The following is a 22,950-nucleotide window of genomic DNA, read 5'->3' as shown; positions in this document are numbered from 1 at the left end:
AATCGATATACTTTCTCATCTGATTATTTATTAACATTGATTTGACGATCTGATATATTGTCACTGTTCGTAATGTCTGGAAATCACAAAGCGGGAATTAAATATCCTTCGGAATATGTCAAGCTCAATATCGGCGGTTCCTTACACTACACTACTTTAGGAACACTCCAAAAACATGATACTATGTTACGAGCTATGTTTAGTGGTCGCATGGAAATTCTTACAGATCCCGAAGGTGTGATATTTTATTTGATTTTATTATGTTTAATACATATGTTCAAAACATATAATATAAGAATATATGAAATTTGAAAAAAAATTATTTTATTTTTTTATTTTTGTATGTTTGGAAAGAAATATAATTATTTTTTTATTTATTTAAGATAAATATATAAATATATTTTATAGGGTGGATATTAATAGATAGGTGTGGAAAACATTTTGGAACAATCTTAAATTTTCTAAGAGACGGATCAGTTCCATTACCAGAAAGTACAAGAGAAATGGCAGAATTACTTGCAGAAGCAAAATATTATTGCATTACCGAGCTAGCTGAATCTTGTGAACAAGCACTTCTTCGAAAAGAAAGAGAAGCAGAACCTATTTGTAGAATTCCACTTATTACTTCTCAGAAAGAAGAGCAATTATTAATTAGTAGTACTACTAAACCAGTAGTGAAGTTGCTTGTTAATAGACATAATAACAAGTATTCATATACAAGGTGATAATATTTATTTTATAAAACTGCAATGAAATAAAGAATGAATAAATATAATAAGCCTTGTCTTTTATAGTACATCAGATGACAATCTCTTGAAAAACATAGAATTGTTCGACAAAATGTCCCTTAGATTTGGTCGTAGAGTGTTATTTATTAAAGATGTGATTGGCTCCAGTGAAATTTGTTGTTGGACATTTTATGGTCATGGTCGCAAAGTTGCAGAAGTTTGTTGCCACTCCATTGTTTATACAACTGATAAAAAACACACAAAGGTAATATCAAACATATATAAAATATATTTGATTGTATATTTATCTATTATTATTACAAATATATATAATATATAATATAATTCATTTACAATACATTTACAATATATTTACAATAAGAGAAATAAGAACTTGATTCATGATACATAGGTTGAGTTTCCAGAAGCCAGAATTTATGAAGAAACATTAAATATTTTATTATATGAACATCGAAATGGTCCTGATCAAGAATTAATGCAAGCAACATCATCACGTGGTGCAGTCAGTGGTGCACCACCTTGTACATCAGATGAAGAAGAGGGTGAGCGTTCAGGCTTGGCTCGCCTTCGCTCCAACAAACAAAATACCAACTGACCCAATCTTACCTCTCTTACCCCTCCTAATCCAGCGACCCTTAGCGTCGTTCGAGTCCTCGCCCTTAAGACACGAGCCAATACAAAGTAAGATGTGTGAAAAAGGAAACGTATACAAAATTTTATATATATATGCATATTTATAGATAAAGATATCTATACATATACATATATGTATATCTATGTATTCTCTTGAGCGAAAAATGAATAGTATGATTAAAATTAATTATTAATTATATTATGCATTGCACTTCATTGCATTGCATTGTCTTATTCACTTCTTTGATCTATATCTAAACATCCTAATTATTTCACATATCTGAAATCATTTTTAGAACCGAATGACACAATTTGTCTTGGATTTATATTATAAGATATTGAGATATGTAAAAATATAAGAATACGTTTTCGTATCTTTTATTTTCACATCGTAAATTTGAAAATAAGTATTTCTAAGAGAACACATATACGAGTACTACTTATGTGCCAAATGTTCGTGTCAGACGTGAAACAAGAATAAGTCGAAGTTGCCATTTTGTGACTGATGGAATTATTTACTCTTATACTCTATAACAACTTTTAAGCAGTTATTAAGATTAAGAAAATACATAAGAAAATTGCAAAATATAAAATTACGTTATTACAAATATTATTATTTTTATATAATTATATTATTACTATTACTTGATTAAGATACTTAAGATATTATTATTATTATTATTATTATTATTGTTATTATTATTATTATTATTATTATCATCATCATTATCATCATCGTCATCATTACCACCAACATCATCATTATCATCATCATTACTATCATCAACATCATTATTATTATTATTATTATTATTATTATTATTATTATTATTATTATTATTATTATTATAATTATATATATATTATATATATATAATTATAAAACCAACATTTTTATATTCTTTTTTTACGAAAAAAAATTATGTTTGAATAAATTAATATAAAAAAATGTATTTGCTTGAACATTTTTCAATTTAAGAATTATCTTAAATTGCTTAAAAGATGATGTGGAGTAAACACTGCCAGTAAAATAATTACAGTGGAGTATATAAGCCAGTTTGATATAATTTAAAAATTAATCTATAATGTGATTGGTTTTTTTGGTTTAAAATTAAAATTAAAAATATTAGTTTTTTTATTATAAACAAAATGACTTTTACAAGCATATAAGCTTTGTGTTAATTTCTATATATCATTCCAAAATATGATATATTTGATGCTTTTTATTTTGCTTACACACTTCCATTTAAAAAAACAAATGTATTTAAATATAATTCAATGAATACTACAAACTAATTTAATATATTCTTTTTAATATGGTGCAAACTCATATTTAATGAAGGGACCATATGTATTCCAATTTTGAATCTACAGTTATTTTACTGTAGTACAATATATAAAATTATGTAAAATTCAATAGACCTTTAAATTATTTATTAAGTTTTTTTTTTTTTTAGTTTTTAATATAAGTTAAAAACTTATATTATTCTCCCGAATACAAGACGATATTTATAATATATATATATATCGCAATATAAATGCAACAATGCAAAAGAGTTCATGTTCCTATAAATTTATATAATAAAAATTTTAAATTGTAGATAATGAATATGGTTCATATTTCGTATTTATTATAAATTGTTATAAGTAATAAAATTATGTAATATGTAAGTTAAGCTAAATGCAATATATTATGTTAATCAAAATATTGCTTAAATTTTTCAACCTCACAGTAAAGCACAGTTTTAGTGGCCTCCTTTGTCAGGTAAAACCGACACGAAATATAAAATTTATTCAAATTACATATTTCCATATTTAAAAAATAGTAGAATTAGTTGTTGTCAAAAAATAAATTAAAAATTGTACTGATTATTTATCTTTTCTTTCAGGAAACTAATACGTTCCATCATACATGGGGTAACCATGGTCTACTTATTAAATCAACGAAATTTTTTATCTGGCCATTGTATAACTAAATATTTCTGTTTTACAATTATTTAAAAATATATAACAAAATTTTGTCTTGTATCCGGGTGAATTGATTACTTCTTAAAATATTCAAAATGATAAATAATTTTATTCAAGAATTAAAAATTTATAAATATATCTAAATATTGCTCAAGTAACAAATATCTTTTTATCTACACTTTTAAAATTTCATATATTTATCTATCTTTTTTATAAAAATGAATACCACAAATGAGTTTGCAGATTTGCCAAAATTTATTAAGAATGAAATATCAAATTGTAGTATCATATATATATATATATATATATGTATACAAAATGAATGTCAAATTTTATCTATTAAATATAAATGGCCCTAATATATATGTAAATATTATTATTCTGTCATGATAAAATAATCATATTATTACATTTTATATTTTATGAAAAATATATTAAATTAAAATTATAATATAGAATTAGATTTAGATTTAAATTTAGATTAATAAGAATAATTATATTCATGTTTCAAAGAATTATTTATGCACAGTTCTAATATATTATTTAATATATTCTACATGCATATTTACTAGAAAAAGACTGATTTGTAAAAATTTTTCTCCAATTTTTGTTTAAAAGAATATATTTACAAAATGTAAAAATATTACGTGTAATAATTCTTGTTAAACATGATAAAGAAAATAAACAAATAAAAAATAATAAAATTTATTTGCATTTAAATAATAAATAAATTAATTAATAAATATATTATAAATAATTTAAAAATTACTTATATACTTTATAGAATTATTGGATAATAAAATATTTTAAATTTTATTCAAAGAATAAGAGAAAAAAAATAATGGTGGAACTTAGAAATATAGATAGGAAAAATAAAAGATATTATTACATTTACTTTATATTTTCAAAATATTATCTGATGAAATAATGATATCATAAACAAAGTATAGAATATATTTAATGCATTTTTTATTTGATTCTTAATTATTTTAATATTACTCAAAATTTTACCGATTCGAATATTATAATAAAATTGCAATGTTAATGATATATACGGTTGAAATTGAAAAAATTAAATTTCAACATAAAAAAAAATTAGAATAAATATTCTATTTTATATATATATATATATATCTTTTATAAATGTTTAATGAAAATACTGAATTTTTTCAAATACATTATAAAACCGAGAATGCAATATCAATATTTTTTAAAGGTTAAGATACATTACATTTTTAAAAAAGAAATAATGATAATGCATTTAATTATATACTTCATTTATGATCATTCGTGTGCTAAAAGTAAAAAAATATAGAAGAGCAATATAATTATATGTGAAGAGCAAATAGCAAAGAAAATAGAAATATAATAAAAATATTGAAATCATAAAATAGAATAAAAATTGACCATAAACGCTAACTTTTGAGTATTAAATTTCTTTAAAGATAGAGTAAAATAAAATAAGAATTAAGAATCAGTGCCATCTTTTGAATTTATCTTTAAAAAGATAATTCTTTAAAAAAGTGTTTTTGATGGCACTGACGCTTTTTTTATTTTATTTCTATTTTTTTTCCACAATTTTCTATTCTTTCTTTATATATTTTATTTGCGATAACAAATTTAAAATAAAATTTCTTTATGTTTCAACGATTTTGAAGACGGCGCTGATTCCACAATTTATATTTGTCTTACTATTTATATTTCTTGTCTAATTTGTGTTTCGTGTTTATGCTAATTTAAAGATGGCGATAGTTCCTTAATTTTTCTTTTGTTCTCTCATTCTATATTTATAAATCATATACGTATAATACATATCAGAGAATTAGAGGCACTGACAAACGAGTATTAATAGAATTTTAATAAAATGGGTAAGGCAAAAGACATAAGTTCAGACGAAGATATAACTGTAGGTACGATTTTCTATTTGTTGAAAAATTAATTATTATTTATATTTATATATATATATATATATATATATATATATATATATATTATAAATAATTAATTATTTAATTTATGCATGATAAAATTAAATATTTTAATTTTTTCCTTTTTATCCTTTTTTCGTTGAAGTTAATATTTTTAGATAACTTAAAGAAACGATATGATTTTATAAAAATATATTTTATAAAAAATTAAATAGTTTTTACATGTATTTATGCCTATAATTATTTTTTATTAATTTTTATATTTGTTTATTTATTTTTTAGAAACTAATGAAATATCTCCACAAAAACGACATAAGAAACATAAACATAAAAAACATAAAAAGAAAAAAATTACTCATGATGATAATGATAGTTTTAATGATGTTACTGTTGAAACGGATAAAAAAAAAACATTTAGAGTTAAGATAAAAAAAGATGATGATAAAGGGTAAATTAAAAAAATATAGTAAATTGTTTTATTATATATAATTATCGTTATATGAAATGTAAATATTTATATTAATATGTTTAGTCTAGAAAAATCACGTGAAAAAATGCAGAAAACATCCAATCTCAACACTGTAAGTGCAAGTCCATCTCCAAAAACTGCTACAAAAAAGAAAGTTTTAAAAAATAATAAAGGTAAAGATAGTGGTACTAGTAGTGAAGAAGAACGATGGCTTGATGCAATTGAATCTGGAAAACTTGAAGAAGTAAATAATTCATATTTATATTGTTTAGCTTTTTTTGTAATATTTGTATATTAATTTAATATAATAATATTTTTGCGTAAATCATAAAATAAATATATTTTATTTTAGGTTGATGATGAACTAAAAAAAATTAAACCAAAAGATCCAAAACTAATGACAGCACGTCAAAGAGCCATGTTTGAAAGAAAAACTGATACAGAACCAAATCCAGCCGTTGAACAACTCATGTCATTACCAACAGGTTACAAAGAAAAAGTTATGACAGCTGAAGCCATACAAAAAGCTGCTCTTAAGTCATTGAAAAGAAAACAGCTTGCTGATGAGAAGAGAGAAAAAGATAAGGTAATATAATCATTAAAATTAGAATTTTTAATTTTTATTTTTATTTTATAAAATAAAAATGATACGTACAATATTTTAAAATTATATTATTACTTCTACAGAAAAAAACAATGGAAAGATTATTAAAAAAACAAGAATCTAAAGCTTCAAAAGTCATTAGTAAAGGAAAACCTTCTAGAAGACAAGTTCCTTTGGTTACATATCGTTTAACACTTGAAGGAAGTTCAATATCTTTACCACCTGGAGAAGATTTTCCATTACAACCTACAAAAGAGTAAATAAAAATAACTAATAATTTAAAAGAATTAAAATATAAAGTCATTATGTCATTTTTGTGTATTTTTCTTTTTCAGAAAAGAACCATCAATACAAATTCTTTGTGGTGTTAATCAATGTAAAAATCTAAAAAAATATTCATGTTCAAAAACTGGAATACCTTTATGCAGTTTAGAATGCTATAAAGCTAATTTATCTATATCTGTATAATATGTATATATTAATTATTTAAATACTTTTATTCTAAAATTATTTCTTAAATTTATCTAATCCATGTACGAAATATTTATTTTTTTATCATAAAAAAATAAATTATTTTTATAATTTCAATAAAACCTTTGTTAGTATAATAAACATTAATGTAATAGAATTTACACTTTTATATAAATACTTATTATTGAATTTCTTAAATATGAAAACAAAAGTAATATAAAATATAAAATTTTTTTTACTTGAAAAAAAATATTATTTCACATTTAATTTTTAACATTATAATTAATTTGTAAATAATTCTGTATATATTATTATATAATTGTTTTGTTGTAATATTTGTATATATATTTGAATATGTATTTGTCATATTCTAACTTGTAATTTAAATAAATGTATTTTGTAAATAAAAAAAACAGAAAGATATAACAACTATTTATTTGAATATATGAAAATAAATATTTAGTAGAAATAAAAAATTTGAATTTACATTGAATCTAACTTGTATAACTAGAAATAGCTTAGGCCTTGCTTTCACCATTCAAGATAGATTCAACTAAGTCGCCGTATGATCGTGAAACGTGTAACATCGTCAGTGTTTATTTTAATCATCGTTGGTTCGTGATTCGCGATGATTTATATATTTCGATTATTTTATAATTGTCAATTTTTATAATTTAATAAATTTTAGTAGAATCCAGTTGATCTGGGTTAAAATGTGTTGGTTCAAGAATTTTATAATTTTTATTATTTTTATTTTATTAGGAATATCAAAATCTCAAATAAAGGGTGAGAAAATAAACTTATATTCTTCAAGCTATAAAATATTTTTTATTGGTATAAAATTATAAAAATTTAATACAATTAATATTAATATCAAAATTTATTTATTACTATTTAGAAAAGTATAAACTTATCTTCTTAAATATTTTTAACAAAATTAGTGTTTTATTTAATATAAAAAAAATAATAAATTAATTAAATATTATAATAACTTTATAATAACATTCAAATATTTTATTATTAATTTTATTACATAGCCAAATTATTACATAAAAATTTCTTTTTGAAATAAAATTTATGAATCATAAATTAATTTCATTACTTTTTTTTTTTTAATTAGATGGTGATTATCATGAATGTCTACGATCGTGTCTTAATAATGCACTTTCAAAAAAATTATGCCGTTATGAATTCTACGTTGGAGAATTGCCTAATACGATAAGGTAGGATAAAAATCTATAAATTCATCAGTGCAGTTAATGAACAAAAAGAATGCACTTTCAAAACTGTAATAAAATTAAAATAAAAACAACTAACATACTTTCGAAATATAAATTTTATACATGAAATCATATTAAACTAAAAAGATAATATTATATATAAAAAAATTACATATTTTAGATGAAAATAAATCAATGATTATATGTTTAAATAGATCTAAAATAAAAAATATTTTTCTTGTTATTTTAGTCAATTCCAATGTGAACGAATATACAATTTCCAGTATAATCTAAGAACTAACGGTTAATACGCTTGGTTACAGAACGTACTTTGATTTTTTTTAATTTCCAACTGGTTCTTACATTACTATTACGGACCTGTTTACAGTATAGGCAGTAAAACTAAATAATGACATTCATAAATTTTGTGTAAAGACTTTAGCGTAAAACTATTATTGAAATTTTATTAAACTTTTTCTAAAGAAAAATAGGGCAAAATTTTAGAGAGGGAGATAGGATATTTGAAGATTTATTTATTAATTGAATAAGATTTTGATAGAAATTGCGATTTTTAATAGAATTTTATTGTAAATATCAGATACAATTTCAATTTTTATTTATAATTTCCTAAAATTTATATTAAGAATAATATATCGTTAATTGATTCATTTTTTAAAAATTGATTATTGTTTAAATTCATAGTCGTAGTTTTTAAAAATTTAAGCCAAGTGCAAATATAAACAATTAAAAATGTTTTTAAAATATATACATTAGTCAAATTTAATTCTTATTATTATTTACAGCATTCATAATAATTCTGAAAGTAAAAATGAATCAATGAATTACAATAAAATAATATCATCGAAAATGTTCTTAGGAATTAATGGAAAAAGTCCAGGACCTCAAATAGAAGTAAAAATTTAAAAATTAATTTCTACGCTACAATTATATCACACTATATTAAATTACAAATTTAATTTTTAGATATGTGTCGGAGACACAATAGAAATTCTTTTATATAACAGATTAGGATCTGAAGAATTATCTTTCCATTGGCATGGATTACGGCAAAAAAATTTTGCTTATATGGATGGTGTTCCAATGGTTACACAATGTTCTATATTACCATTTGGAGGTTTTCGATATAAATTAAAACCAGAAAATGTTGGTACATATATTTATTATGCCCATATAGGTAAATATATTATAATTAAATAAATTTAAAACAAAAAAATTATTAAATGCAAAAATAATTGATTAAAACAAAAATTTATTTAAATCATTTCAATTTTCCCGCGCTGTAGAATAACTTCTACCTCTGTGAGGCAAGCAAAATTAAAGTAGATCAATATCTTGAAACCGTGTAGAAGTTAGGTTACATTTTACGTCTGGTGTTTCAAGAAAAGTGATGTATATCAAGTGTTAGAAATATTATTTTTTCTAACATATTTTCTTAAATTTACTTTACATTGTATAATTAAGTGAAATATGATAATAATTCTGTATTTTTAAAATAAATAGTAGAATCAAATTTAATAAGACTACTATCCAGAATAATCAGGTATATTAAGACATTTATATTATTTTGAATTCTATGAAAAATTAAAAAAATTAAATTTTTTATTAGAAATTTTTTAATTTTTTCTTTTTTTTATTGAATTAATTGAAAAATAAATTCATTTATATATTTTTTTATAATATCTATGTATAATTATTTCTTTTTATAGTTTTTTAATAAAATATAATTAACTTTATATATAAATAATTTATATGTTATCATATAAAGTAAATGGAATTAAATTCAAAAAATAAAAAAATATAATAAATTTAAACATATTTGTATATAAATTTAGATGAAATGACAGGTTACATTTAATATACGCGAAAAATGAACTCGTCCAAATTTCGTTCTTTAGGTAACGCCTTTTATTATCGTGTTATAAAAAAAAAAGATAATTAATAATAATTAGAAATTTCAATATGTTCAAAAAAATAAATAAAAAATTCAAAATTTTTATGAAATAATATAATATTTGTAATCTTAAAATAAGTAGAATATGTTTTTTGAATGAATGTAAGCTAAAGTAAATGTTTATTATAGAACATCATTTCGATCAATATTATAATGAAATAAAACAAGATTAAAGCAGAAAATTAATAAAATTAAAAAAATAAGTCTAGTTTTAAGATTGAATAAACAATGAAGCTTTGATTTTGAAATCGATTATTCATTATATTATTATTCATTATATAATCTAAAATCGAACTTTTTATTATTGCAGATGCATTAAATTGAAACGATGTATTAATATTAAAATGAAAAAATATTTTTCAATCTATATGATTTTGTACACGTATAGTATTTTTCACAATATAAAATGTTAAATTTAAATATTATTTTAAAAAAATTTTTGATTAACAAATATTCACTTTCTGTGAATTATTATATTCTGTAAAATTATTTATCTTGTTAAGTTTACATTTAAAAAAAAACGTAACCATATTAGATTTATTCATAATGATAAAATGAAATAATAGTAATAGTAATGGAATGTAAATTTTTTTGTTAATCACAAAAATAACGAAAGCATTAATGATGTTGGATTATTAGTTTCACAGCAGGGCGACGGTATATACGGGTCGTTGACAGTTCGAGGACCACAAGATGACCCTAGCTTGGAAAGGATACTTCTCTTGTCATCAAGGCCGCCAACTCCACTGTCGCGGTACTCGCATCTACATCCACCTACGCCCAGTGAACTCCTCTTAAATGGCCAGGTATTGTTTTATTTAATTAGACAAGATGTCGTATAATTGACAAAGAAAATTTTAATTTCGAATAAAAAATATTTATTCAAAATTTTTATTTGAAAAAATGAATTTGTTTTTAGAATAAAAAATATAGAAATAAGAATAATTTTTATTCTTTCTTTCATTTTTTAATATTCATAGGTATTCGTTAAACGAAAAATTATCAAAAAATGCCGAACAATAATTACAAATAAATTTTATAATAAATAATTATAATATATATTTATATATTATAATATTTATAATAAATATTTCTTCAAATATTTCTTCTTACCATCAAATTTTATGTAATTAATTAAATATAATTTCAATAGCTTATAATAGCTTAAGAAAGATAATTTTTCAATACTAATCATTGAACATGACATTATTTAAAAAACATTTCAATTTCAAAAAAAGCTAGAATTCATCATTTTAATTCTATTTATTAATCCGTATCAAGGTTGTGTAATATCGATTACGTTATTGAAATGAGAACTTTCTCTGATTATATGTTACATTTTTTTTAAAATCATATTTAATCATTAATCAATCATTAATTAATATTTAACTAGTATTTTTTTTTTTTTTAGAATAACGGATTTATCTTCGAAGTCCAGTATGGAAGAAAATATTTATTGCGACTTATTAACGCGCATGCATACAATTGCCCTGTACTATTATCCATTTCTGACCACAATTTTCACGTGTTGGCTACTGATGGCAACCCGGTTGAACCAACGATTGGTAGACACATCGTTTCCTTTCCAGGTATGCAGATTCTCTCTACATATATTATGTGTTTTACTCATTCGGCACACGTAAGATATGATCCTTGTACGTGCATGTCGGATACGTAAAACGCTCATCCGAGATTTTATACGTCGACCTCGTCTCCTGCATTTTTGTGCGCACAATTGTATTCGAAGCTTGAATGAAAGCGAGCAAAAGAGACAAGAAAGAATTGCGATCGACGGAGGCGAAATGAAATTGAAATATAAAATAGGATAGTGCTACGAAATATTATATTTCATTTTAAAATATTTTATTCCAAAAATAAGATATAGGATAATAATAAATATATAGGATATAGGATAGTTCAATCATATATTATATTTTGATAAATTAAAATTTGTGAAATATCATGAAATCGTAAACAATAATAAAAGCATAATGATAAATATGAATATTGCCAGTTTGAATAAATTTATCATTTCTTTATTATTTACTATTCATAGTGGATAGTAATTATTTTTATAAAAAATATAAAAGTATAACGGAATTAAAATAAAAATATCGATAGAGATCAAATTTGTAATAATTTATAAGGTTGAGATAATTTTGATAAATGATGGATAGCGAAAGAACAAATATTTAAAATTGTTCCAATTGTTCTGGATAAATCCGAAAATTTGTGATATAAGCATGATTATTTCACAACAACATTTATTTTGGAAAAACCATAATAATATTGTAAGAATCATAAATTAAAACAAACAAAGGAAATTGCAGGCTACGCGAAAGAAGAAACGACAAAAGAAAAGAAGATGATACGATAAAGAATGAGAAGGAACAAAGATGGAATAAGAAGAAAGGAAAAAGATGAAAACGAAGGAATAACTGATGAGAAATAACAAACAGAAAATAAATATTCGGCTACTGGTGGAAAATATAAAAAAGGCGACGAAAATTCGGAAAATGATTTTACAATAAAAATATATATTTTTAACAAAATGTAAACAAAACGTAAGTAAACTCTTACTTTCTTTTAGATTCATTATAATTCACATAGAAGAAAGCATGATTTTTATTTTTCGAGCAAATATTATTTTAAAAAATCGTTCTTTTAAAATTTAAATTTTTGCCGCCTTTATTGAACTTCTAACCAGTATACGATGATGGAATTGGAGAAGAACGAAAAACGATGAAACGAGGCGCAAGGTCGTTTGGTAAACAAAGAGGAAGGGATTGCGAACAGAGGGTACACGCAACGAGGCCGGAGAGAAGAAATGCGAAAGGGAAAGGGGAAAAGAAAAAGACAGAGCGAGAGAAGGAAAGGATGAAACCGCTTGGCGCTCATATACGTTTAGCGATGCGGCGTGCAGCGGTGACCGACTCGTTCGCGCAGACTCGGCCGTCTTCGTGTTCTCACCGGGTTTCCGCAAAGGGAAATAAAGAAAGGAAGGCGACCAAGCGCGCGCGGGTCTCGCGCAAAAATCATTAAAACGCGTGCTCGATTCGCGGCTGCGGCGTCGTTGTCGGCTCGTAGTCGACGATTTATTAGCGGGTACACAAGCGGGTGCCCACCCGCCGGCTTGTCACCTGGCTCCTCGCTCGTTTACCTCCACCCGCCTTTAACTTTCTTCATCATCCGTCCGTAATCTCGAAAGATTCTGGCCCACGGAGGCACACGATTTCTTGGAGAAAACGATCATCGTCGGTCCAGTGTGTCCGCGCCGCCTCAACGTCGTACCACTCATACGTTTTCCATGTCTAGCGACGACGCGTGGAACGAACCAGAAACGAACGACACGCGACTTGGCATGGAGTGGACTCGCGACAAGACTCTCGAGTTATTGCGCGAGTATCAACAAAGACGCGTCCTTTGGGATTGGAACACTCGTGGTTATCGCGATCGAGCCAAGCGGAAACGCGCGATTCAAGAACTCGCCGAGATTCTTTGTTGCAACACGCTCGAAATCGAGAAAAAGATCACTAATCTGAAGTGTCAGTATTCGAGAGAAGTTCATAAGATACAGAATAGCCGCGATGCCGCTACCGGGCCCGATGATGTTTACGTATCTAAGTGGTTCGCCTTTAAGGCGATGCAGTTTCTGCAATTTGGTACACGTAGATACAGTAAGAGGAAGAAGGTAGGTAATTAATTATAGATCCTTCTTTTTTTCATCATGAATATAAATATACACGTTTTCTCGTTGCACGAGAAACCCAGTTGTGACAGATATCTTGTTCCCACGTGTTCTTAATAGAATGAATATGTATTAAGAACGAAATTGTTAATCATTTCATTGTTCATTTTTTTAATTCTTCTTAAAAAGATATAACAAAATTTTATCGTTCTTTTTTTCTTTTTCTTTTCTTCTTTTCTTTCTTTCATTTTAAAATCGATGATGAACAGAACGTTCGTAAAAGTTCCCTTTCTCCAATCGTAAGGAGGCCACTTTACGCCATCGCATAATTGGTCAAGCAATTTCAAAGAAAGACCATTGTGTCCGAATGTGTTTCGTGGAAACGATCGCCTCGCTTGAACGACGCGTTACTCGTTCGAGATACATGTTTCTTCGTGATCATGTGTCGTTCTTTCTACAATAATTTTTCATTTCGAAATTTCTGCATTTCGAATCGATTTTGGAATGTATTCGCGTTCTATACTATTCATGACTCGATTTATTATTAATTTATTTCCCGACTAATGACAACGATATTTCTTCTCTAGCTTCATACCTTCTACGCTTGTTTTCTGACACTCCACGTCCACTTCTCGTTTGATTCTCTTCGTCTCGTTTGCTTTGCTCCGCTTATTGTCGTCCGCCTTTGTCCTCCCCTGCTTTCTCTATCTCTCGCCTCATTCTCTCAATATTCTTCTAGAGATAGATTGAATTTTATATATATATTTTATATATATATATGATAGTTAGGTGTGCCTATTATCATGATAGTTTATTTTCCAAAATATTTCTAATATCTTTGCATACGAAAATAAAATAAGACAAGTCTAAAATATATGATGAATCTAAATAGATATTAAATTTTATGTTTGACAATTTATTTTTAACGTAAAAATTATATTTTGAAATGATACATATTAAAAATTAATACCTGTATTTTTTCTTAATTAAACATGTTAGATAGTACAGATTGTTTTTCCAGATTCCTAAATATATTCCCGTGAAAGTTTTTAATACAGAGTTTCCTCGAAAGATCGAAATGTTAGATTAACGTTGAATCGTGTGAATGTGAACGTAGCAAATATATATAGTGAATCGGTGATTAATTTTGCTGTGTTGTTACAATAATTAGGAATGCGAAGTTTTCTCTGGATTTTCGTAAAATTTTTTTCGTAGGTAAATCATATATATAAAATTCGCGAAGAAAATTGTGGATATCTAAAATATCATATTGCAATCAATGATAATAAATAATAATTAAAAAGTAATAAATAAATCATTTTTAACGAAACGTGGAAAAGCTGAATGCATAGATTTTACGTAATAAACTGTAAATTTGTTATTTTTTTGTTATTTTTAGAAAATTTAAAATATTTATTTATAGGATTGAAAGATACATTTATTTAAATGACTAAAATTTTTTCTTGTAAATAATATATACCAATATAATATATCTACAATTTTACTTAATTCTTATATTTCAAAATATGTTTGAAAAATTATTATGAAAAAAATACATTGTATTATAATTATGCACATACGTAAATAATAATAAGGAATATTACAATACAAGACAATTTTAACAAAATTTAACAACTTATCCGGAACATAAATTTGCTTTACAAGCAAAAATTTGGATTTAAATTATTAAACATTTTGGTATCTTTCGAATTTATTCCTCGCTATTAAAAAAAATATAGGAATCGATTGAAAATTTTACTTGTTCTACAATAAATTATAGATAATTAGGAAAATGGCTGAATTTTCAATATTTCTATATCCTCTAATTTTCGAATAAACGAAATTCTATATCTTCTATACCAACGTTTCCCAACCTATAATTAAAAACAGTTCTTTAAGAGGTCGCTTGGTGTCCCTATCTTACGAATCTCGAGTTACAAAATTTACCAATTTTAAAGGTTAGAAAATACCGTTCTGATGCGCATTTTCGGTTACTCGTGCACGAATACTGAATCAAGTTTCTCCCGAAACTACACGAATTATAATATATATTACGTTCTTTTATTTCGTTTTTTAACAAATACGGAAATACATATTCTTCTTCCCCGTAGAAAGTCGATGAAGAGACGCCGAAGTTACAAGAAGAGTACATAGTGAGTGACATCGATCCTGAGAGTATAACGTTCACGGATTATAACGAGGAGACGAACGGATCTGGAACTGGTTCGTTCAACGCTTCGCTGAGCGAGGATGCCGAGGAGTCGTCGTCGTCGAGCCTGAAGGCGATGGAACTGTACAACGGCTCGTTGCAAAATCAAAACAGCCCGATCTGCGACTTGGACGAGAGCGGGCAGATAAAACTGGAGGCCACGTCGGACGAACGCAAGAGAACGAAAGAGGAGTTCGCGAAATTTGCGGAGAGTATCGCTGTGCAATTGGCCGAAATACCCGATTCGTATTCGAGATCGGTGGCAAAGTTGAGGATCAATCAGATCCTATTCGAAGCCGAGATAGGGGTTTACGCGCAAACGAGTCATTAACAAGTGCACAAGTATATAAGTTTGTTTCGACGCCGTTCTTTTTTTTCTTTTTTTTTCTTTTTTTTTTTTTTTAAGAGAATCAAAGAGCAGATGGTTGTTTTCGAAAATGATGAAACGAAATTTCAACGAAAAAGATAATTGTGCAGCGCACGCGTTGTTTTTTTCATGTATAAAATTGAAGCGAGAAATGAATCGTGAATGAGGCGACGCGTTCGTATGGACGAGAATACGCAACGATGGACAAGATTAACACTATCAATTAATTTTGATGGGCGCAAGATGGGTCGGAGAGATTTGAAACGAGATATGCTTTCGAACGAATGGGTATACTTATATGCAATCGTTACAAAAGTAGAAATGCATTTTTAATATTACCGGGATTTTATCGTTACGTAGTATCGTGGATCGCGCTCCAAATGTACGATCAATTTCGATTTTCACGTAGTATTAGTGTGTTATCTTTAATTTGAAATTTATCGGAAAAATTTACGAAGAATATTTAGCGTTTCTGGCTTGTCTATTTTATAGATCAATTTTCATGTGTGTTCATCGGTTAAATTTTATGTGAAACATAAAATCGATGATTGAGAAGAGATAATGAAAGTTATATATTTGAGATTTTAACTGAAACGTGTTAAACATATTGAAATCAAAGCTTGTACGAAACTTTTCAGATATATACGATTATATAATAAAGCATGAAAGTTATAATTATATTATATCGTACAATGTAATTTACCAGTTAAATTCAGAAATTTAAATAGTTGAAAATTTAAATAGTTAGCGAAAAAATCATTTAGTATATCGCTTATTGTAAAGAAAAATTTGCGATAAAGCGAAGGATATTTAGAAAAATCGTTTATATTTAATATTCAATATTATTTGTTTGACAATCGATTAGTTTTTTCCTGGGAATTAATTATTCAAGGCCCCAGGAATAAACTCGAACATTTCTGCGATTTATATATTATTAACGCGTTAAAAGTGATAGAATTGTATGAAATGAAAAAAAAAAAAAAAAAATATCGAGAACAATTTTTTTAAAGAATGGCGCTTTATTTTATAAAAATTATATTATTTTATAAAAATAAAATTACCATACTTTGAGAAATTTTACAAAAACGTGAAAAAAATCATTGATATTTTATAATTCAAAGCCAGAAGCGCGCTTTATTATAAAGTTGAATAGTGTTGAATTTTTCCTTATTTTGTTAAAATTGAAATATTTTTTAAATATTTTTTTAAATGTTTTTTTAAAGAACTATAATCCTTTGTACTCGAGGAATTGATACTTCCAAGTGTATTTGATGCAAAGGATCGAAAGATTTGCTAATAATTTCAGTTCTACAAATTCAGAAAAAATTCACGTTGTATGAAGACTAGAGATTCTTTTTCGAATGAAAGAATGCAAATGATTTTTTGAAAATTCATAAACGTGCAATCTTAAAAAATATCAATTTGCAATAACAAATTGCATTTGCCTCTTCGAGTACAAAAGATTAATAGCGTTATTGTTTTAGAATTCGATTCATAAGAAAGACTGTATTTTAAACGATGCTATTTTTCCTGATTTTATTTGTTTGTTTGTCATGATAATGCCAATCGAATATTTTTTAAATGATCTTTGCTCGATCGTTATACAATCGTAAAACGAAATGTTACTCATATTCGATAAAAATAGCGGATATGTGATTTTAGATGAGAAAATAAGTCAAAAGTCCACGTCACTTAAGTCAGGTTGAATAGAATAACAAAGCTCATTGTAATATGTTAAATATGTATATTATATACATATTTAAAATGTTTGAATTTTATAGGATTTTAAAATTAGTCGTCGAGGTTTATTCGTTAAAATGGATAGGTAATTGCTAATTATAAATATCGATTTTGTTGTTGCAGAATGTTTTAATGAGGAAATAGTAATTAATACATATTTGTGAAACGAATCGTATTTTAAATCTCATTTACATTTAAACGAAGTCAACCCATTTAACGGCACCCATTCGTCATTTATAAAACCTGACTTATAGACGATTTAGAATATAAGTATATATTCCATTGGTATTGTTTCAGGGCTTTAAAGTAAACGTAGTAAAGTGTATAGATAGAAAACTATTTTTTATTGAAAATACAATCCCTCCTTAAAGTCGAAGATAAGTCATCTTCAAATTACTTGATTAATTCTTGTTTAAGTATATAATAAGTTATGTTTGTATTTTATAACGTATCAATTATGTTTTTCGTTAATAGTTAAATATAAAGAAAAACTAGATAGTAATAATTGTACACAAAGTCCATCAGTCTCCGGTGTATGTCTTTATATAATGCATTTGTTATTGTTCCTGATTTTGCGATAGTTTTTATTTTTGTATTAATTATGATTCTTTTTAGAATCTTTACTTATGATGGTTAAATTTTAGAATATATATACAAATTGATTGGTTCTTTGTGAAATATATAAATTTTTTTTTATTCTTATTAAATGAGATTCATTTTAAAATTTAAAATCGTCAAAGATTATATTATTTCTCTAGAATGAATCTATTTTTCATTTTCTAGCAATTTTTTTCATCATATTTTACCCATTTAATTTATTCGTCTTATTCGATATTAATAATTTTTAACAATTTCGTTGGTTAAATCGATTCTTAAATTAATCCCTTTGGAAATATAATTTGAATAAACATCTCGTATAAACGTAATAATGTAACATTATTTTAAAAAATTAAAATTGACGAAATCACAGTATAATTGTTACAATAATCGACGATTTATAGGCACAGAAATACTGTAATAATAAAGTTAGTGAAATCAAAATGAATAAAATTACTTAAAAATTTTACTTATGTAAAATTATTTTCAATATTCAATAGTAGATAGTCCGAATAGATATCGGTAATTATTAGAATTTAATATTTTTCCATAGTCATGTACACATTTTCTCGTATTTCAATTTTTTAACTTTAATAATGCTCAATGATAAATTTAGAAGGAATACAATGTCTTTCTGTATAAAAGGAAGAAGGAACTAGAAAGTAGTATAAGTTGCATAGATCTATTTATGAGTTAAATTGCGGTCTCCGTCTTGGTGTCGTGTAATTTTTCTTCCGATAAATAGTGATTTTTAGTATTAATATTAGCGTATTTAAATAAAATGTAAAAATTTATTGTAAAAAAAAAAAAAAACGTAATATTATCCATGATCCGAAAAGGAAAATCAAATTAATTAAAAATTTAATATTGTTACGTAGGAATGTAAGATATACGGATACGATTTTATTTCAACGATTCATCCTTTGTATATGCATTTTATTCGAGATGAAAGCAATAAAATTGATAAATTAAATTTTTAAATAAAAATAATTTTAAATTAAAAACTAAGACGTATAAATACATTAATTACAACGATAATACTTTGTCTATGATAAACATTACAAAAATTTACACAATATCAATGAAATATAGTCAATTTTTTTTCTTATCGTATTATGTGACTTTTGTACTCGTTTATATATATATATTCTTTTGTAACGTTACATAATATATATATATTTAATTTTGTATACTTTTGTTCAATAAAATAACTAGGATAAGTGTTTTTAAAAATGCAATAACTTTCTCTCTCTCTCTTTCTAAAAATTATTAATTATGTGTATAAAAATATTGATAATCTTTCTTTTTTCTTTATAAATATTTTCATATATATTAATTTAATTCTAGGTGAGAGATTTGACGTAACTATCGAAACAAATCAACCTCCTGGAAAGTATCTTGTCAGCATAAGGGGATTTTTGGATTGTCGAGATCTTCGTCAAGAAGCTTTTATCCTTTATGATAACGTAAAACCGGAATCTGTTGTGATAAAGGACGAGCAACTATTAAAAATCGACGACTATACATTTGCGAATATGGGCCACGATTGTCACGAGATATCAAGAAATTTTATTTGCTCGTTGGATTTAAAAGGATTGAATAAAGTGGACGAAATTAATTCGAACGAAATTATTTATATTCCATTCGACGTGAATTCTTTCTCTTATATCACGGATGCAATGTCCGATTACAGATATAATTTTTACGGATGCCCTTTTTATCCATCAGACTTGAGTAAGGATACAAATACATCTTGTTAAATATATATCATTTTATTCTCGACCTTGTTCGATAATTAAAATAATTAAAATTCATCGATAATATAATATCGTTTTAATTACAGATGTAATAAAGCGTATAATCTCATTTTTTATTTAATCAGATAATTCGTAATTTTTCCTTTCAGAAATCTTTTTATACTTTTCCATTATATTCTATGATAAATATATTTCAGGTGCGAACGAGGAAGAGGCAAAGGTCGCTCAAATTAATCATATGTCGTTCAAGTATCCCACATCCCCGCTATTATCTCAACCGGAAAATACAGCAGAGGAGTCGGTTTGTTCTCTTGAGAAACGTTCGAAAGAGTGTGCTGACACGCCATTGTTTTGTGAATGTGTTCGCATGATCGAGGTTTCGCCTAATAAAAATGTCGATATTGTTTTAATTGATCAGGGTAAATCGTCAAAGAGATTTATTTTTATAATACAAGTACATTGTTTTTTTATTTTCTTTCCCTTTCTTCTTCTTCTTCTTTTTTCCTTTCATTCAAATTTTCGATTCTTGATTCAGGTTTCGGTGGAAATGTTTCTTACACGTTCCATATACATGGTTATAACGCAAGCATCTTGGGAAGAGAAAGCTTTGGAAGAGCGATCACAAAAGAGGAAGTGATGCTTTTGGATCGCAACGAACAGTTGCATCGTAATTTTTTAAATCCGCCTCGAAAAGACAGTTTTGTCGTGCCAAATAAAGGATACCTTATTCTCCGCCTTTTTACCGACAATTTAGGTAAAATTATATTTGATAAAATTGATGGTATTGCGAAGTGAATTCATTCGATATTTCTATAGGATATTGGTTGTGGGAAGCACGAAGCACAGCATTGACTCCTGGAATATCTGGACCTGTTATGCAATTCTTATTAAAGGTAGGAAAACGTGAAAGCTTTTTACCTGTTCCTCTAGACTTTCCCACCTGTGGAAGCAATAAACATCCGGATATGGTATTCGAGACAAATTAATTTATCGCATAAATTGTAATTTATTTTCATATTATTTTCATATTATTTATTTATTTAATAAATTAGCTAATTACTTACGCTTGATTTATCGTCGAGCAACGTAAATTATTTACTCGTTTGATAAAATAATTATTTAAATTATTATGATCATTTAAAAAATCCAACAAATAAATCTTTTGTGAAATTAAAAAAAAAAAATATAATGGAAAATTATCGAAAGTTAAACAAAATTTTTAAACATTATTAAGAATGTTAAAACAAAAACAATTTGTTAATTATATATCGTGAAGATTAATAAGAAATAAATGGATTGTACTTTACATTTTAAAATTATTGTACTTTTATTTGCTCGTGTATTATATATATATATATTATGTATTATAGTATAATAAGTATATATCTAATTTTTTGGGAAAAATAAATAATCGTTCGAAATTTGTACTGGTGGTTTCCAATTATCGCATTTCGGGAAATTCTTTGGAGTCGGTGGAAGATCATTTTTGTCTCCTACAAGAATGACCAGTTCCATACCAGTGATATGATGCCAACTGAAGTGACAATGAAGTAACCACCATCCTACGATAAAAACGTTATACTATATTCTTGTTCAGAAATATATTACGATAAAATTTAAAATTGTAATATAATCAAAAAAAAGAAAAAAAAATGATTTTTATTCATATTACTCGAATTTATCATATTTATTTCTGAGTGGAATTTGAATATTTTTACCTGGATTATCCGCTTTGAAACGTACAATTACATAACCTCCCATCGGAATTTTCGCGGTATCTTTACCGGGTGGATTTTTATACTCTCCTCTTCGAAGACGGTCCGTGTGCTCCTGTATCACTTCATTTATGTCTTCTCTCGAAATATTTCTAATGGGCCAAAATTGTCCCATGCTAAATACTTGGAATGCATATCCGTGCAAATGGAATGGATGATCCAAATCCTGCACCGGTACTGTAAATTCGTTAATTTATTTAAAACAAAAGAAAAAGTTTTTTTAATAAACAATTTTCTAATTTTACATTTTATTATTTTCACAAGATTCAGCACAGATTCGTATCATAAGCATAGAAACATACTTGCGTCGTACATTACTAACTCCACAACGTTATTCAATTTTGTTTTGATAATTTGCGCACATGTACAAGGTTCGGTGCAAGTGCTCAGTTGATTTTTTTTGCATATTGCTTGGTAAGAGCTACTTTGTGTAAGTAAATTTGACGCTGGACTCTCAAACGCGATATCGTTGAATATAGAAAGAAGTTGAGAACGATCGTTTACGCCTGAAATAAATAATAATTTTTAATAGCGTATTAATTGAAAAATATATTAGAAAGTGAAAATCTGTGATCACCATTAAACTCATCGATAATAAAAATTTGATATCACGCTGGTTTTATACGTTTTATAATATAATTGTGTTACTATTTGCATATTATAAATGTAAACATATCGTTATAAAATTATAATTCAATCTGTTTTAACGTAGGAAATTTAATAGTTCATAGAGTCAAATATAAATGAAAAATTAATCAAAAAAAAAATATACATAGACATTTATCTTTAAAGAGCGTTTATCG

General features: G+C 25.7%; 5 protein-coding genes across 8 annotated transcripts in view; 4 read left to right on the top strand and 1 right to left on the bottom strand.

The window, feature by feature from the left end:
• The window catches only part of LOC108001912 (uncharacterized), a 164,417-nt gene that overhangs the window by 138,712 nt on the left and 2,755 nt on the right, over positions 1-22,950 (bottom strand). Inside the window, exons 9-11 of one of the 2 annotated variants that reach the window (XM_062073090.1) lie at positions 22,450-22,653; positions 22,091-22,324; positions 21,716-21,934 (exon numbers count right to left, since the gene is read on the bottom strand). In XM_062073090.1, coding sequence (XP_061929074.1) covers positions 21,759-21,934; positions 22,091-22,324; positions 22,450-22,653 — 614 coding nt within the window. In that variant the 3' untranslated portion in view covers positions 21,716-21,758. Of the gene's footprint in view, positions 1-21,674; positions 21,935-22,090; positions 22,325-22,449; positions 22,654-22,950 lie in introns of those variants that run through there. The other variant, XM_017063230.3, reaches the window with a different exon arrangement.
• Positions 73-3,410, top strand: LOC108001924 (BTB/POZ domain-containing adapter for CUL3-mediated RhoA degradation protein 3). The gene is made up of 4 exons (XM_017063253.3): positions 73-235; positions 409-721; positions 795-993; positions 1,141-3,410. Exons 1-4 carry the CDS (start codon positions 73-75, stop codon positions 1,342-1,344), a joined length of 879 nt encoding a protein of 292 aa, XP_016918742.1. The 3' UTR covers positions 1,345-3,410.
• On the top strand, positions 5,053-7,248 carry LOC108001914 (INO80 complex subunit B). Of its 2 annotated transcripts, none has more exons than XM_017063236.3 (6): positions 5,053-5,218; positions 5,561-5,726; positions 5,811-5,991; positions 6,100-6,333; positions 6,435-6,607; positions 6,687-7,248. In XM_017063236.3, exons 1-6 carry the CDS (start codon positions 5,215-5,217, stop codon positions 6,817-6,819), a joined length of 891 nt encoding a protein of 296 aa, XP_016918725.1. In that variant the 5' UTR covers positions 5,053-5,214; the 3' UTR covers positions 6,820-7,248. The 2 variants fall into 2 exon arrangements, with proteins under 2 accessions (XP_016918725.1, XP_016918723.1); XM_017063234.3 differs by having other exon boundaries at positions 5,071-5,260.
• Positions 7,368-22,653, top strand: LOC108001913 (uncharacterized). Of its 2 annotated transcripts, XM_017063231.3 has the most exons (10): positions 7,370-7,608; positions 7,943-8,045; positions 8,846-8,954; positions 9,027-9,237; positions 10,654-10,820; positions 11,426-11,603; positions 19,963-20,349; positions 20,570-20,791; positions 20,908-21,126; positions 21,189-22,653. In XM_017063231.3, exons 1-10 carry the CDS (start codon positions 7,536-7,538, stop codon positions 21,356-21,358), a joined length of 1,839 nt encoding a protein of 612 aa, XP_016918720.2. In that variant the 5' UTR covers positions 7,370-7,535; the 3' UTR covers positions 21,359-22,653. The 2 variants fall into 2 exon arrangements, with proteins under 2 accessions (XP_061929075.1, XP_016918720.2); XM_062073091.1 differs by lacking the exon at positions 21,189-22,653 and having other exon boundaries at positions 7,368-7,608; positions 20,570-20,826; positions 20,908-21,122.
• On the top strand, positions 12,435-19,082 carry LOC108001915 (uncharacterized). Its single transcript, XM_017063237.3, has 2 exons — positions 12,435-13,705; positions 15,814-19,082. Exons 1-2 carry the CDS (start codon positions 13,322-13,324, stop codon positions 16,240-16,242), a joined length of 813 nt encoding a protein of 270 aa, XP_016918726.1. The 5' UTR covers positions 12,435-13,321; the 3' UTR covers positions 16,243-19,082.

Source organism: Apis cerana, linkage group LG3 (assembly GCF_029169275.1).
Source record: "Apis cerana isolate GH-2021 linkage group LG3, AcerK_1.0, whole genome shotgun sequence".
Classification (NCBI taxonomy): domain Eukaryota; kingdom Metazoa; phylum Arthropoda; class Insecta; order Hymenoptera; family Apidae; genus Apis; species Apis cerana.
This window is presented reverse-complemented; position numbering and strand designations above follow the sequence as displayed.

Bases quoted from the DNA above. Each gene is read 5' to 3' on its own strand.
- LOC108001924 (XM_017063253.3), top strand. From the start codon at position 73: ATGTCTGGAAATCACAAAGCGGGAATTAAATATCCTTCGGAATATGTC. The intron at 722-794 runs GTGATAATATTT...TGTCTTTTATAG, and splicing joins AACAAGTATTCATATACAAG to TACATCAGATGACAATCTCT. The intron at 994-1,140 runs GTAATATCAAAC...CATGATACATAG, and splicing joins CTGATAAAAAACACACAAAG to GTTGAGTTTCCAGAAGCCAG.
- LOC108001914 (XM_017063234.3), top strand. From the start codon at position 5,215: ATGGGTAAGGCAAAAGACATAAGTTCAGACGAAGATATAACTGTAG. The intron at 5,261-5,560 runs GTACGATTTTCT...TTTATTTTTTAG, and splicing joins AGACGAAGATATAACTGTAG to AAACTAATGAAATATCTCCA. The intron at 6,334-6,434 runs GTAATATAATCA...TTACTTCTACAG, and splicing joins AGAAGAGAGAAAAAGATAAG to AAAAAAACAATGGAAAGATT.
- LOC108001913 (XM_017063231.3), top strand. From the start codon at position 7,536: ATGTGTTGGTTCAAGAATTTTATAATTTTTATTATTTTTATTTTATTA. The intron at 10,821-11,425 runs GTATTGTTTTAT...TTTTTTTTTTAG, and splicing joins AACTCCTCTTAAATGGCCAG to AATAACGGATTTATCTTCGA. The intron at 20,792-20,907 runs GTAAATCGTCAA...TTCTTGATTCAG, and splicing joins TATTGTTTTAATTGATCAGG to GTTTCGGTGGAAATGTTTCT.
- LOC108001915 (XM_017063237.3), top strand. From the start codon at position 13,322: ATGTCTAGCGACGACGCGTGGAACGAACCAGAAACGAACGACACGCGA. The intron at 13,706-15,813 runs GTAGGTAATTAA...TCTTCCCCGTAG, and splicing joins GATACAGTAAGAGGAAGAAG to AAAGTCGATGAAGAGACGCC.